Source organism: Carassius auratus, chromosome 26 (genome assembly GCF_003368295.1).
Source record: "Carassius auratus strain Wakin chromosome 26, ASM336829v1, whole genome shotgun sequence".
In the NCBI taxonomy this organism is placed as follows: Eukaryota; Metazoa; Chordata; class Actinopteri; order Cypriniformes; family Cyprinidae; genus Carassius; species Carassius auratus.
Window position 1 is genome coordinate 7,019,362 of NC_039268.1, and position 17,314 is coordinate 7,036,675.

The following is a 17,314-nucleotide window of genomic DNA, read 5'->3' on the forward strand; positions in this document are numbered from 1 at the left end:
AATAGGTTCGGTCTCGGCTTTTAAGGTGGCGTTGCGTTTCAAAGTGGGTTTGCAAGTGAGAAAACTGGAAGTAATGAGATAACGGAGCAATTCTAAAATTAGAGGATGGTTTTTCTAACACTTAGAAAATACATACATCACGGTAAAACTATTGATATTAATGAAATGTTGGTAATTTGAGAATAACGTTCTACCTTAAACTTTTGTCAGTTGTTATACAAGTGTGAGTAATACAGCTGGCTCGTTGGTCTAGGGGTATGATTCTCGCTTAGGGTGCGAGAGGTCCCGGGTTCAAATCCCGGACGAGCCCGAGTTTTTAATGAACGCAACATATCAGAATTATGATATTGACCTTATAAATGACTTCAGAACTGAAAATCCTCAAACCAGTTGCATAAGCTCAGATAAGACAAGGGCTAGGTTTTTATATATCAGACTAGTTATGACTATATATATGGCTCTGGTTATGACCAGTCTTAAAGAAAAGAAAATTAATGATTATATAACCTGTAAGACTAGTATAAACCTTTTATGCAGCCGGCCCCTAAACATATACATTTGTCAAGCTAAAAATCAAACTCAATGACAACACATTTATATAAAATATTCACCATAAAAAGTTTATTGAATGATACATACTTAAATCTATATAATACAAAACGTGTCTGAACAGTTTGTATTAAATTCACAGTTTTATATAATGACACAGCATAATATTCCCTTTGAACTGTGAAAATATAGGTAATTTAGAAAAGACAGAAGATTCACATCTTTATAAAAACATATAGTATTTGTTTTGGATTAAAAATATATCATAATCATGCTTTCTATAAATTGCCCATTCAGTCAATCCATTTTTTTAAACATATATATAATTATATTAATATTTCCATTATGCTATATGATTAGTTAATTTCTGTGATGTGTAGTACAGCTTTGCTGTGGTTTATGCATCAGACCAAGAAACAAATGCTTCATCCTTTTTCTTTCTTTGACTCATCTCAATTGTTTCATTAAGGACTTTTTCCTTTCTTATGTAAGCTCCCCCTTGTTCTTTTCCTCCTTCAAAATGTTCTTCAACATTGTCCTTCAGTTGAGAAGAGAAAAACAGAAAGCGGTCTATTACAAACTGTTGATCTGCTATAAGAAAGAGAAAAATATGGAGAAACAGCCCAAAGCTTAAAGCTATTCATGGACTCCAATTTACAGATATTTGCCATTTCAAATCTATTTTAAAGTGCACTGTTTCCATTTACACACTCTCCTTTACAAACATTTGTTCACGAAAAAATGATTTGCAAAACCTACTAAGAAAAACAAGAGTACACTCGTCCCTGCATGTATCCATAATTTTATAACAAACATCTCACAAACAAAGTGTTAGCAGTAAGACAATGTTACCCATAACCTAGATGAACTCACTCTAATAAAATAATGCCCCTTATTGAATGGTTCACATTTATCACATTTCTCCACCTAAACAACCCTCAGTGAAATAATATTTTACCCTTTTGAGCCTTGGACACTGGATTTGACAAAATACAACACGACACAACAATATATTTAGGATTATAGGAATATTCATGATTACAGAAATTATTCAAATATGAATAATGGTGAGCAAAATTAAGCTTTCATTAAGTCCTTGCAACTAACATATATGCGCTGGAAGATCAAGTATTCAATTTTCAGACCAGCCAATTAACATTTAAAACGCCGTTTTGACCTCTCACACTTTTGACCTGTATTTTTAAAATGTATGTAGGGGAAAATCATCAAATCTATTATTTCATTACTAAATTGTAAATTGTGCATGTGCAAAGTTGCAAGAACTTACACAGTACATAGTACTTACGGTAATAAACTACAGTATTAATTCATGATTACAATTAATAAAACATGCCAATGTTTTACCAGGTCAGGTGCTCGGAAGCTACTTTTGGAACCAAAAACTTTTTGTCAAAATTGAACTCTTAAGAGTCAAATTATAAAGATCTGTTTACACATAGGACGATAACTATAATGATAAAGATATCGTTTTAAATGTAAAAGAATAGAGTCCACAAATATAACAATAAGGCTACAGAGAAACAATATTGTTTAAATTTGTTTGCGATTTCTACAATCGCTGACAGCCAAACAGAATCCATTCTTTTTTAATGATCTTGATCTTGAGCATTTAAAGTGGCAGATGACTGCAATGCATGATTATAATAAACAGAACATTATTGTGCATTGGTGTGGACACTGTTATAGTTATTGATATCTAGTTATCTTTATAGTTATCCTTCTTGGTGTGAACTGACCGACCCAAATCAAACAATCTCAGAAAATATGCAAGCTTTAAATCAGCTTCGGTAAACATGAAACACACACGCTGAATGCATATACAGGATCTGCGTATACACATTCATGTTTCCAAATAATACACAAATAAGAGAAAAATAAATTCACATTGTGCAGGTTTGACCCGAATTGCATCTTAAAACAACATTAAAAGTGTGAAACTGTCCGAGTTGTGTTTGTGTATGTGTGTGTGAGACTGGCTACTGACTTACTGTAAATGTATTATGCTTGTTTGTGTAGTGCTGTAACTGGCACAATGGGCCCTCTGACCTGCAGAGGGCAAAACAATAAGAGAGACGTGTATAGAACGATAATGGAGAGAGAGTGAGTGCTTGGTATCAAGAAAAAGACTTGGCATTCAATTTCGTCTATATAAGGGACATATCCACAGCACTACTCCATATCCATAGTAAGTGACAAAATCCACTTGGATACTAATTCTTTTCATGAAGTATGAGCTAGCCATTGTAAGATCCATCAACTCGACTCTTTTCTTCTAATACACAGCGTTTCCTGAACTGGAAGGGGACGGGAAACACAAAACGGCCCTTGGCTTCACTGAAGATGAAGCTCCCGTTGAGCAACGGCTTAATCGAAGGGGAAACTTCTGCTCCGTTCACATGTTGCAGTATTGAGCTCACACCAGCAGGTGGCGCTTCTTGTGCAGGGCGAGGTGATCGGAGCGAGAGAAGGTGCGATCGCAGTCAGGGCACTGGAACGGCTTCACACCCGTGTGCTTCCGAAAGTGACGGGTCAGCTCATCGGAGCGGGCAAACTTCCACGTACAGCCTTCCCACATGCACTTATAAGGTTTTTCTCCTTAATGGTCACACAAACAGATAAAAAGAGCATTTAGAAGAGTGTTAAGCCTTTTCATCCGCATGAACAGCATCAGAGTAAGAGTAAATGAGCATTTTCATCTATATATGGGTCAATAATAATAATAAGATAAAAAAAACGTTTTTGATGATAAAAACATATGAAACAGTTTGAATTCATTTAGCATTTAGAAATCTTTTGTAACATTATAAATGTAATTTTTGATCAATTGAATGTGTTGTTGCTGAACAAGGACAGATTAAATAAATGTAGCTTTGGTGAGCATAAAATACTTGTTTTTAAATGTTTTGCCAACAAAAAGAGTGAAAAAAAGAGTGTCGCTTAATTAATTGTGTGTATTAAGGAAAGTCTATGCATGTATAGCCTGTTTACCTGTATGTGTGCGTCTATGAGCTTTCAGGTGGGAGCTTTTGGTATAGACTTTATTGCAGCCATTGAAGTCACATCGATGAATTCGACGCTTCTTCAGTGGATCTGGAGACTCTACCTTTCGACGTACAATCACTGAGTGTGGGTTTCTCCTGTTGAAAAATTAAAAAAAGAAGTGTTTGAAGCGCAGCTCTTGTTTTAACCACAGGGGGTCAGACGTATTTCATACAATCTACCCCAAAGCAGAGCATGACACTGTTTTTAAGTTATCCGAGTATTGTAAGTATTTATGACCTTAGCTCCACATTAGATTTTGTTTAATTACAGTACACTTTTCTGGTGCTGTCCCATGCTTCATTTATGCTTTTTATTAGCAGTGCTATTACTGTCCTTATTACTGCTCACACTTAGGCCTTAAACATATAAAACTAAAGTGGGCAACTCGTTCAGCATCATTTGTGCTACAGACATGAATAATACATCTAATTGTGCAGCTTGTTGAGTTAAGGCTAGCACTTTTCTAAGTGACTGGACTTACATCTTCCGACTTGCAGACAATAAACCCTTTGAAAAAACTCCCTTGCATTTACTGAACAGGAACACCTTTTACTGTAAGTTCCTGCCTAAATGCACCCTATTATTAAATACTTTTCTCTCTTTCTCTCTTATCTCGCCTTAAACCTCTCCATACACCCTCCCGGTCTGTTTCAGCTACATATTTTCAGTCTTTGTCTACAATGTCACTTCTCCCACTTTCTACCATTTGTGCCTAAAAGTAGCTGTTTTTTGGCACCGCATCCAATATAAAATGATCATTCTACTTTTCTCCTCCCTTCCTTTCTAAATCAAACGCTTTCTCCTCCCTTCCTCATAAACATTGCTCCTTTCTCTGTATTTCACCACTTTTTTTCCCCCTTTTAATCACATGCAGTATGTCCATAGCCAATGCCACTAAATCCACTGGAACACATCACACATACACATCCACTGTAAAAGTGCACTAAAAAACACGCACAAAATAAGATATCTACACAAACTCTCAACCGTGCACTTGTATGTACCCCATGAGTGTTTAAGAATACTTGGAGACACGCTGTCTCTGAAATGCATGCTGGGGGATTTTATCAGACACGCAGCAAGATATATCAGATAGAGTAAATATATGCTTTACACCACACATACACACACATACTTGTATCACTGAAAGAGAACTGTAGGCCAAATGTACTTTAAATGACATACATAGACATAACGATAGATCTTATCTAATTTAACCAACTTGTTCTCATTTATAAGACACATTTTTTTTATGAACTTACATGCACAAGCTGTGATCATACAAAATCAGATAAATGTTGGTGATATAATGAAAAGCAAATTGAGCATATGTGTGTTTGAGAGCTCAGTACTCACTCATAACACGGTGGGACAGTAATGATGGGTGAGGTTATTTCCTGCCTGAGGGAATCCTGAGGGTGTTCAGGGTGGGGCTCGGATTTGATTGGTTTGAGGACCTCGTGGACGTCTGGGGGATTCTCTGACTCCACTGAAGACAAGAGAAAGGAGACAAATCAATCAACCATGCAAAGAAAAAATGGAAGGCTTTGCTATTACAACTGTCACCCATCTACTCATCGGTAGAAAGTGAAAGCATGTGTTTGGCAATCTGAGCTTAATGTGCGTGTTTGGGTAATACTTTACAATAAAGGCATATTAATAATTATGTACTAATACCTAAATGAATGCTAACTTCAACATGAACTCAGGATTAGTTAATCAAGTACAGGAGTAATATGGATTCATGCATAATTCTGCATAATATTTTAGATAATGATTTGCGAGTGCATCATTGTTATGATTTCATTTCAAGATGCACGTCATTACTAACTCGTTCTTAAAGGGATAGTTCCCCCAAAAATGAAAATTCTGGCATCAGTTACTCACCCTCATGACAATCTAAACCTATAAGGTTCGGTTCATCTTTGGGCCACAAATGAGGATATTTTTTATGAATTCCTAAGCCTTTCTGACTCTCCGTAGACTGCAATGGAACGAGGCGGTGAGCAGGATCCTCAGGTGATGTCATGATGGAGGTAGACAGGTGTAGTTGGGGAGGGTAGAGCACAGGTAACTGCTGCATGATGGAAATAGGCACAATAGGTGTAAAAACCTGCATCAGAAAAACAAACACAGATTGGTTAAGAAATGTCAGTTGGTCTCTAAGTTTTAGATATCACAGAAATCATTTCTATGATATCTATTTTTCAAAACTGTGTGTGTGTCTCTGTGTGTGTGTATGTGTCTGTGTGTGTGTGTGTGTGTGTGTGTGTGTGTGTGTGTGTCAGTGTGTGTGCGTGCATGTGTGTGTGTGATATACTTTTATTTAGCAAGGACACATTAAATTGATCAAAGGTGACTTCAACATTACAAAATTTCTGCTTCAAATAAAAGCTGTTATTTTGAAGTTTCTATTCACCAAAGCATAATGAAAAAATAAATCACAGCTAATATTAAGCAACAAAACTGTTTCTTGAAATGTTTTCTGAAGCATCAAGATCAAGTGACACTGACGAATACTTTGCGAAAATAAGAATAAATTACACTTAAAATATATTGAAATACCAAAAAATTTACTTTTGTAAAATGCAGTCTTGGTGAGCATACAATAAAAATTTAAAAAAACTATACACGTTTTTTTAAGTATAAATAAGCAGTGAAAATCTATTTAAATCAGAAATTGAAAATAAGCTTATAATAAAACACGTGTAGTGAAGTTACTGTTCATAAAAAAGGTCATACAGTGTGTGACCTAACTAATAAGACTAGAAATAAACACCATGTTTTCCGCCCATTTACACTGGATTACAATGTAAACACCATTGAATTGGAAAATGGTAATCATTCAGTACATGGTATCATCACAGCACATTTTTTGTAAGGCATCACCAATATTTTTACCGGAGAAATAGGAAGGGACAGTGGTGGGGTCAGCTGCCTTGTCTGAGATGAGCCGGAAGTGCTTCCTGTTATAGAGCCGGAGCCGGAGCCGGGGCGAGGACGTGACACTGGACTGGTTCTCTCATAAGGCGATGGTGGAGTGGCTATGGGAGATGACGATGTCAGAGATGATGAAGGCGATGAAACGGAGGATCTTTTGCTGATGGATAAATCGACAGGTTCGTTCTGGGAGTGATGGACATCCTGGGACAGAGGGGGTGTGTGATGGGGGCTCATGTATGGGTAGTGCTCTTGGAAGTAGTGAGGGAAGTATAGGTGAGCCGTGGAAGGAGGGGCCATGGAAGGTGATAATAAGACTCCAAATGCCTCAGGTGCAGATTTAATCAGGTAAGCTGGATAAGTCAATGACTGAGAGAGAAAGAGAGTGAGACGTTAAACACGCTGCGAACATATTTACACATTCATATGTGCATAATTACACAAGCAGCCATATAAAGCAGCTGCGCTGAGCAGCAGTTCAATCTGGGAACTATAAACCGACAAAAAGACTAACTTTGAATGACTGAATATGAGCCAAATACGACTTCACACCCCATATAAACTCCTAACCTAATAAGAAAGGAATGCATGTCCATCTACAGCTAGAGGAAGAGAGAAAAAAGAGCAAGTACGAGATGAGTTTCAGAGATAGATTTTACAAAAGCCTAATAAAATACTTGTGCGATTAAAAAAATATCCTTATTAGTGTTTGTAAATGTGTCTTGTGTTATTATAAGGAATTGAAGGATTGCATATGGATACTGCACTTAAACAAACAAACCGATGTCCCAATAAGACCAGGGTGCTCAGATGGCCATGTGCCAGGCGGCCCATTGTGTGGCAGTTGGTAGAGCAGGTTTGTTATTGGAAACGGAAAGTGAAGCATTGTTTTCTTTAACATCACATAAACCGGATGCAAAGAAGTAGACAAGTATCAGGAAGGTGGAGGAACATTTCAGAGTAGTCCAAAACAACTTCTTTTGGCTAACAGACTTTAATCAAGTTACACGCCATACTGAACTGAACAAGGCTGTGAGGGACACAATGTCACGCACTTTATAAAGGTTCTAGTTCATGTCACCTCACTTCCAAACTGTTCTATGGAGTTCTTGTCTGCTAAGAGTGTTTTTTTATACATTTTGTCAGCTGAACAATTGGTATGTTATACAACAGTGAAATGAAATGAAAGCAATGTACTATCCCTCGCAGCCTCATTTTCATTCCAGTCAAAAATGAAATATGGCACTACCCTGGCTAATAAAAAACAATAGAAAGATTGTAGTAGAAAGACTACTTTATTTGAGAGTATTTACCCTAAAAACTGTACTCACCATGTCTGTTTTTATTGTGTCAAAGCTGAGCATGGTTCCCGCCGCTGGAATTCTGGGAAATACAGAGAGCAAACATTAGTATATCAGTTAGTACCAGAAAAGTCCCACATTAGAGAAATGTCGTGAGCCATCAGGAAGTCATTCTTCATTCCAAGCACACAGAAGCAGAGAAGCATGCGAGAGAGAGGTGCTGAAACACTAATCACTTAAAGTACAGGGGAAGTTAGAATGCCCGGGGCGATGAACGCTGTTTGTGTGTGGTTGTACATAAGATTGCAACACTAATAGAGAGCTTTTTCCACCTGACCTACTTACTCAGTGGTCTTGGGAAACAGTAAGGCCACATTATAGGATTGCAACTATAAATGCTACTATTTCAACTGTAGATTATTCATAGATTCATTCCCTGATCTTGGGTGTTTCTTCAAAAGGGGCTTTTTGTCTTAGTTTTTTTATTACCTAACAGATAACTTTCCTCCTTTGTGTCAAATGGTAAATTATGGTTACATTAAAACTTAAAATGTATTTCTTTCTTTCTTTCTTTCTTTCTTTCTTTGTTTGGTTGGTTAGGTTTCTGAAAGAAATCTCTTACGCTTACCATGGCTGCCTTTATTTGATCCAAAAAAAAAACAGTAAATATTTTGAAATATGAAAATAAATATTTTCAATATAGTTAACATTTTATAAAAATAAATATATTTATTGTCACTTTTGTTCAACTTAATGTGTCCCCGTTGAATAAAAGGATTGATCTCTTAAACATTTTGAATGGAAGTGTTTATAAATAAATACAATATTAATTTTATATAAATAATGTAAACTATGATATCCTGAGTAAAGAGTTCAATGCAATTTCATTTTGTGAAAATATATCAATTTTACAAATTATTAAAATAAAATGAATCATTTCGCACAACTTGTAACTGTCAGATCATTTCAACCACAATCCAAGGTTAATGTATTCAAAGCATGGCATTAGCAAAGAAGATTCAACAAATAAATATCCACCACAGGTGATATTATGAGGAAGTGTCCGCCATTTACATCAGAAAAAAATACTATGAGCGGACAAATTAAATAAACTAGTAAGAGTGTGAAAAAGGTATTATAAGAGAGTTTAATTTGTAAAAGTGTCAATAGTAAAATAATAACATGGCTAGCATTTCTACAATGCGCAAAGGAAGCTTAAAGCAGAAGATGAAAGGTCAACAGCAGAACCAGCTCATCAGATATCTTAGATATGATCATGTGGTCTTACGAACACAAAAGAGACAAATATGTTTTGCTGTTTGATCTGTCTGTGTGTTTGGTTTGAGCCCTCAAAGCCTGACACAAAGATGCAGGTGCTACAATCTATAGGTACAGTACTACAGGTGCCGATCGATTTCTATTTCCAAAGGTAATTTAAAGGAAAAAATGACCTAAGACTATATTTATTAGAATTCAGTGGAGTGCATGGACTCAAGGCAGGAAAGGGAAGTTTAGACAGTTCATCAGTGAGCCATGAGACGCAATGATATGTGAGTGCTTTTAAAGTCCAAAGTCAGAGAGACAGAGAAAAGAAAGAGAGAAAGAGATGAGTGAATGTAAAGTCTCTTTTTACAATCATTAACCCAGGGTGGTGCTGTTAACACACACGCACACACAGAGTACAATCTATACTAGGTCCACTGAGTCCAGGTCCACTCCCAGCAAACTGAACACTCCTCAGTCCTCAGACGCACATATATAAACAGGACTACTATCACAAGAGACAATGCCGATCACACACACACACAGGCTTGTGAAACACTCCCATTGGCCCCAGGGTCAGGTGTGGGTTAACAAAACAACATATTGAAGTGTACACACTAACACAGACATACTCATCCAAACCTGATACCAACAGTATAGAATTCCACACAGATAAAGAGACACAAGACAAGTCACAACAGATGAGTTAAACATCATTCAAGACCTCAGTTCGAATGCTTTACTAAGTGCAAGGTTTTGTAACTAGACTCTGACTTAATGTCCGTAGTGTTTTAAATGAATAGTTTAGTCAATAATGAAAGTCCTACCATCATTTATTCGCGGTCACGTTTAGCCTGTATGATTTTCTTTTTCATTAAAGCCAAAATGAGAAGTTTAGCAGAATGTACTCACTGTTCTTTTCCATACAGTGAAAGTGAATTCCATGCTACCGAGCTACATAAGCATCAAAAATGAAACTATATATATATATATATATATATATATATATATATATATATATATATATATATATATACACAGTATAATTATATAGTAAAACTTTAATATTGTGAAATATTATTATAACTTAATTTTTCTTTTAAGTTTTCTATTTTATATACATTTTTAAATGAAATGTATTCTTGTGATGGCAAAGATTAATCTTTTAGCAGTCATTACACCAATCTTCAGTGTCACATGATCAATCATAAATAATACTAATATGCTCAGTTGCTGCTCAAGAAACACTTATTATTGTTGAGAACATTTTTGCTTAATATTACTTAATATTTTTGTGGAAACTGGTACATTTATTTCAAGATTCTCTGATGACTTTACCATCACTTTTGATCTATTTAATGCATTTTTGCTGAATAAAAGTGGAAAGAAATAAACGGAGCCCTGACTTTTAAACAGTTGTGTATACTAATGTGTATTGTATACTTACGAAGCGCAGCTTTTCTTTTTAACTTGTCTGCAGTAGCATCAAAGTCTGCTAAGCTCCTTCTTAGGAAATCTTAATCAAACAAACAGTCCTTTTCCAAATAAAAGACAGGCATTTTTTTAGATACCGCCATCAGAGTTGTTGCACACGGACGGACTCAGTAAGGAAAAGTAAACACTGTTTTGAATTTTTCTGTTTGGATTTTGTCATGTTTTTTCTCTTATCTATCATAAGACAACATGATAAGGTGAAGCAGAGAGAAGAGTTCAGATCTATCCTCCGGGCTTGGCAGAGTTCAAGTGAACCCGTTACATTAATCATGAAGCCTTTCACTGCTCACAACAACAAAACACACACTCACACACACACACACACACACACACACACACACACGCACAATAACTCCATCAAGTTAACTTTACAGTCTCATAAAATAAAGAGAAGTTAGTACATGCTTCACTAGATGTGTTTAGTATGGAGAGACTGGAGTGACTTCATGACACATCAAAAACCAATAATTATCGTTCTCGAGCAATTAAATTAAGGTGCTTAAATACTTAATGTACTATAATTATAGTCTTTGAAAGTTAATAACCCAATCTGTTTCTACCTTCTGTCTCTTTACCTCTATTATAAATAATTACCTGAAAACAAATATTCAGAAATAAAATTTGTGTTTTAAAAGGTCTTTTGAATCACACATTAACAGCTTTATATTGCATTTTAAAAAGGTTAAAGCTCTTAAATAGTGTGGCTAAGTTTTACAGTTCTTTAGATTTTAGCGACTTTATTTATTCTCTTTCTTGAATGCTGCAGTGTGAATTTAACCTCAGGCGGTGTGAATGAGTAGATGAGACTGTTTGAAGAACTTGTGTGATACCTTATAAATCACACAAGCTCTTCACTCAACATTGCAAACCGGTGAAGTAGGCAAATCCGTTAAGGCATACACACACTCGAAACCACAGAATGCCTAAGAATCTAATACAGTTTCCTAGTGGGGAGAAATGGTCTGATTTGCTGACATGGAGAAAATGTGAAGACCAAAATTACAAAGTACAGAATCTAATAGCGAACCCATGTAAAACCCAAAACCAAATTGAACCGCACTGGTCCAATGCAACGCAATCCATCCACCGCTCTCAGATAACAGGTCTTCAACTAGGTGCCAGGTGTCTGAGAGATGCATGAGATCTGAGATTGAACGGGATGATCACAATGTGAAAAACCTTACAGATAGACTTCTGTCTGAACTGTATAGGAACAAAAACTGAAATTTAGGCAGAAGACCAAATTTAGCAAGAAGGAAGCAGCGTGTCTGTTATTGTTTCCACAGTGAACACATAGAGAAGCTCTTCTACATGGGGGCCATAGTTTCCCTTCTGGCCTTTCCTGAAACTAAAGGAAAAGAGAAAGAGAGAAATAGAGAAGGAAAGAGCGAGAGAGAGGCTGAGAATTTTAACAATGGTATGCGGCTCTGAAAATGATCCTCTTTTGTAGTGGAGTGTTTGTGTGTGTATTGTGATAAGATCCGAGTATTGATCCAAGGAAAGAGTCGTGTGAGTGGGTGGAGGGTCTAGGCATGTGTGTGCGTGTGTGTGTGTGTGTGTGTACTCCCCCTAGGCAGCCTCCCCTCAAATGCAGAAAACAGGAAAAGAGGCTCCATGTGCCAGATGGAATGTCTGACGCAAACCTCAGCCTTGAAACAAAGCTCTGAATACAACAGCCTTACTGACCATGGGGCTTTGATTATTAGCTTTACTGTATTTGATTTTTACACCAAAAATGCTATGTCAACCATGCACATACTTACAGTAAACCTAATCTTCATACAATCCAAAATGCAAAGGCAGGATGTTAAGATTTTGAAAAGCTGAAGATCCACACATTCTAAATGCAGGCCAAGCTGATCACCAACCAAACCAATTACTGCAAAAGAATATGAGAATTGGGCTTGAAGCCATATTAAATCATATCTTTGATTTTAAAAACAGTTATATTTTTGCCTGTTAGAACGTGTGTTCAACAAAAACTATGTATTGGCCAGATTTTAATTCATTTGAATTAATGATCCAAGTGACCATATAAGATCAGTAGTTCATGCACATTATGTATAATATATGAGTCAAGGTGTCATGACTAACTAACTCTCTGAATGTACATTAAATGAAGACCTGCCAAGCATCTTAATGCAAAATGTTTGTTAACATTTAAACATATTATTAAGTGTTGCAGAACTCTGAAATGTGATAAATGTTTAGTTAACAAATCCAACTTTGCCAAAGGCACATACCAATATGATCCTGCATACATGTTCCTACAGTGTGTTTCATTTGCATGAAAATAATTTTTGCATATAAGCAATATTTAAGTAGTCAAGCCACCAGTGCAACTACAGCAGAGCCAATACCAGTTCATGTCAACAATAAAAAAAGAAAAGAAAACAAAAAGAGTAAGTGCCAAAAATGCATTATTTAATAAAACTAACAATAATAAAAACAAATAGATGTCAATGACAGTCCTTATTTTTTTAAGTTGTTCAAAATTGCAATTTAAATGCAATTCATGCAATTCTGGTAAATTAAATGAATTGAATTCACCTCTTCATCATTCTTAATTTATGTCATTTAGACTATTATTGAAGTAAAATTATGTGGTGTAACTGTCCAAAGATTGTAAAAAAAATAAAAATAAATAAATAACCCTTTTGAATAAAAGGTAGGCCTATGTGTTTTTTATTAAGTTTTATTTAAGTTAACCCTAGAAAACGTATTCATGTTAAAGACAGAATTAATGTGTGAATGTTTAAACAACGTTTATAGAATATATAATTAAGCTTGCCATTAAATTCGTGTTTGCTTGAATTTTTTTTTTTTTCTCCCTTTCCGGGAAATTCATATAAATATGAATACAAAGATGGAATTTCTGAAAACTTGACGTTAAACTAGATTCTTAAAATATTTCATGTTACTATAATTTCTTACATACTTATTTGACATCGACCCACAAACATCTGTCAAAAGTAGGCTACTCTAGAAAAGTGCCGTGGAAAGGCTCTGTTGTGAAATTGAATACCCTGTATTAAATATTATTTAGCATATTTATTTAAATAAAAGATTAACTAAAATGTTGTTATTCGACTAAAATAGCCTAACTACAACAGGACGGTTTGATTTTGATTATTTTACCTCAGACTGGTATTTCATGAATACTTACTTGTTAGTTAATATATTCCTCAAGTGAAAAGCGCGCCGTTATGAAGGACTGCAGAAGAAAGCAACAACCCGGATCACGATGGCATGAAACATCCAAATGAAACACTAGCATTTAGGCTGACGCCGAAAAAACTTCCCCGAGAGTTACGAAACAACTTCTTGTCCAAGTGTTTAAAGTGTCCTGAGTGAATTGAGCGTCTATCACATGATTAGGGCCGGGCGCTCGCGGGAGGTGAGGAGGGTGGGGATTCGCTCAAGCGGAGACAGGAGGGGGCCCAAGAGAAGAGAAGAGAAGAGAAAAGAAGAGAAGGGCTGGGTGTGTGTGTGTGTGTGTGACTGCCTGCCTCTCCCTCTCCGCCCTTTCCTTCCTTCTCTGTTTGTCTCTCTCTCTCTCTCTCTCTCTCTCTATCTCTCCCTATTTCCCTTCCTGACAAGACACGCCTTACAGAGTTTCAGAGATCTAACAAGCGCGGATAAAGGTCGACTATAACAATGGGTGAAGACAAACGACTTGCATAATTTACCAATCATACATTTTTATTGTTAACTGTTTGATCGTGTTGGTAAAAAGGTGCACAGAGCATGCTGTGGGCAAAAGGGCTCATTGTAAATACCCTATTATATTTAAATAATTTTAATTTCATTTTTGAAAATGTTTTTGAGAGTATTTTTAATGCTTACAAAGGCTCCATTTATTTGATCAAACACCGTAAAAACGGTAATATTGTTAAATATTATTACAATTTAAAGAAGTTTTTTATTTCAGTATATTTTAAAATGGCAAATTTATTCCTGTGTTGACAGTGTTCAGCGCCACAATGATCCTTCAGAAATTATTCTGATATGCTGATTTGTTATTATTGACGCTCAAATATTAATAACTAATATTTTTTCCATTATTTTTTTTTTTTTCAGGATTCGCTGATGAATATAAAATTAATAAAAACAATACTTGTTTAAAACAGCAATCTTTTGTAACGTTTCAAATATCTTTAATGAAACTTTTGATTAATTTAATGCTCTTTGCTCTTTTGCTCTTTTTTATCTTAATCACTTCAAACTTTTGTGTGTTAGTGTATTACGGTTTATTATTATTACACTGCTCCATAGTGAAAGCATATTAAGACATTAAGAATATACACTGAACCTGTAAGTCACGCAAAGGTGTGTATGTATAGACTGGTTGTTGTAGTTATTGTATACTGGAGTTATTCCAAGTCATCAGCAACAATAACATATCGCGTACCTGATGACGCCAGTGCACATAAACCCAACCTGTGTCTATTTACCCAGAATAATAAAGCAAACCATTCAGATTTACCAGACCTTTACCAGAATTACCCTCGCCCCCAATACTCTCACTCTCTCACCCACCCACATCTCTCTCTATCTCTATTTCGCACACACACACCTGCAAAACCAATGCTACACAACTGTGAATTTATTTTCTTTTTGGCAGTTAGAGGCGTGGAAGTGGAACTGGCGAAACTCCACGCATATAAGTTTGTTTGTGTGCATGTAGAAACCCACTTTGCACGTGTGATGATTATGACTGTGATATGTATAATCTTATGACTATAATATTGTTTGTCTGTGTGGGTGGATGTGGGTGGATATATTTTCAGGTATATTCAATATGTGTGACAACCTGTTTTTCAGTGATTAATTAACTAAACAAAAGTGCATGGTGTCATTTCACTTGTAAATGCACAATAGAAAATGCCTTGGCCTAATTATTTTCAGGTAAGTCAAGTTAGGCAAAACATCAGTTATGTAAAAGATGCCAAAAAGCCGGAAACTCTGTGCTTTCATTTGGTATACTCTATCAAATAAATAAAAGTAAAAACTAAATACTCTTGAAATGGGTTAGTAAACTTTAGACCCTCTAAAAAATTATTATAATGTTATTTAATGTATTTAATGTAATGTAATGTATTTCATAAAAGTCATGATGTCATCATAGTCTCATCTCTTCTAGCTGATGTCATGGAGAATGGAACATTTCCCACTTATCTTATCACATTCAGGGCTTTGTGAAGAGTAACACTGGGTTTGTCAAGAACCAATAACAAAACAACAGAATTGTCTCAACCCATATTTAGAAATTGATCAAAACTATTCAGTAATAACTATTTTTGTAAGTATAATATTTCAACCATCTGTTGTGTCAATTCACGTAGCTGTATCTTTTTTAGGTTTACAAATGGAATCCATTTATAAATCTATGAATAATTTGTACAATTTAAGCATATTCCTATGTAGGCCTGAATGCACACACATGTGTATACCATACATAAGAATATGCATGAAACCAAACACCCACTTTATTTTTACTGTTAAACCTGCATACAGTGGAATGTTCTGTTGAAAGGTACAAAAAACCCCAAGGCAGAGATGAGGTTGGAAAAAAATCTGAGCTGAAAACAAGAAAATGAGAAGACCAGAGACAAAGATAGTCAACATGACCATATGCAAATTAACAGCGCAATATTTACTTATACATCATATTTTAATATTTACTTATACTTACTTAATTTACATTACACACATTGTTTCAGGGAGCTTTACAGAAACTATTGTATAGTCAGTTATGGCATTTTGATTATACAAGACACTTTATATTATTATTTTAATGAAATAGACTGTTGATTTGTTCACAATACATATTCCTGCATTGAAAGGACCCTCGCACCCGGGCTCAACCCCACCTAGTGACTTAAGGAAAACAGCGAACAGTGGGCAATATGCATTTAAAATAGTAAATATAGAAGGTATATGTGAAAGTCAATTATATGTGTCAAACATCCTGCTGCAATCTGGTGGCTACATGACTACTATGACTATAACTGAATATTGGCATGTAGATCTTCAAGCCAGGACTTTGATCAAACATATGAAGTATGACAAGTACGTGTATGACATATCCTGTTGCCAACAGTGGCCCTATAATTATAACTGTATAACTGCCTTTTGATGTCTTCAGGCCAGGACTCTTACCAAACATGTAAAGTCTAGTGTAGACTGGACATTGCATGTTTAAGTTAGTGTAAAACAAGTCATTTCCTGTTGCCAGCAAGTGGCGCTATGATTATAACTGTATATTGGCCCTAAGATGTGTTAAGGCCAGGACTCTTAACAAACGTGTGATGTTTGGAGCAGATCGGATATTGTATGGCTGATTTACAACAACTTCCTTTTCCATGGCGAAACACTGAAGTTTGTCAGGCCACCAAGGACACACCGTTTAACAAAAACTCAAGATCTTTGCAATGAAACAATGAAACGTTCAGGACTCTTATCAAACATGAAGTTTGAGGCAGATCGGACATTGCATGCCAGAATTAGGGGAAGTCATGGCCTAATGGTTAGAGAGTCTGACTTTTAAACCAAAGGTTGTGGGTTTGAGTCTTGTATACCGGCAGGGATTGTTGGTGGGGGGAGTGAATGTACAGCGCTCTATTTCACCTTCAATACCACGACTGAGATGCCCTTGAGTAAGGCACCAAAACCCCAACTGCTCCCTGGGTGCCGCAGCAAAA

General features: G+C 35.8%; 1 protein-coding gene and 1 non-coding gene across 2 annotated transcripts; one reads left to right on the forward strand and one right to left on the reverse strand.

Annotated features, from left to right (window-relative positions):
* The first annotated feature begins 238 nt into the window (after positions 1-238).
* Positions 239-310, forward strand: trnap-agg (transfer RNA proline (anticodon AGG)). The gene has a single exon. It is a non-coding gene; the product is annotated as a tRNA-Pro (tRNA).
* Positions 311-1,334: 1,024 nt separating this feature from the next.
* On the reverse strand, positions 1,335-14,095 carry LOC113044188 (Krueppel-like factor 3). The gene is made up of 7 exons (XM_026203906.1): positions 13,777-14,095; positions 7,884-7,935; positions 6,514-6,921; positions 5,500-5,725; positions 4,969-5,101; positions 3,559-3,707; positions 1,335-3,165 (listed from the first exon to the last, which is right to left on the reverse strand). The coding sequence occupies exons 2-7, from the start codon at positions 7,914-7,916 to the stop codon at positions 2,984-2,986; spliced, it is 1,131 nt and encodes a 376-aa protein (XP_026059691.1). The 5' UTR covers positions 7,917-7,935; positions 13,777-14,095; the 3' UTR covers positions 1,335-2,983.
* Positions 14,096-17,314: the final 3,219 nt, after the last annotated feature.

Excerpts from the sequence above, each read along its gene's own strand:
- LOC113044188 (XM_026203906.1), bottom strand. The coding sequence starts at position 7,916 with ATGCTCAGCTTTGACACAATAAAAACAGACATG. Across the intron at positions 5,726-6,513 it reads TGTCCCTTCCTATTTCTCCG|GTTTTTACACCTATTGTGCC; the intron begins GTAAAAATATTG and ends TTTCTGATGCAG. Across the intron at positions 3,708-4,968 it reads ACTGTCCCACCGTGTTATGA|GAGAAACCCACACTCAGTGA; the intron begins GTGAGTACTGAG and ends ATTTTTCAACAG.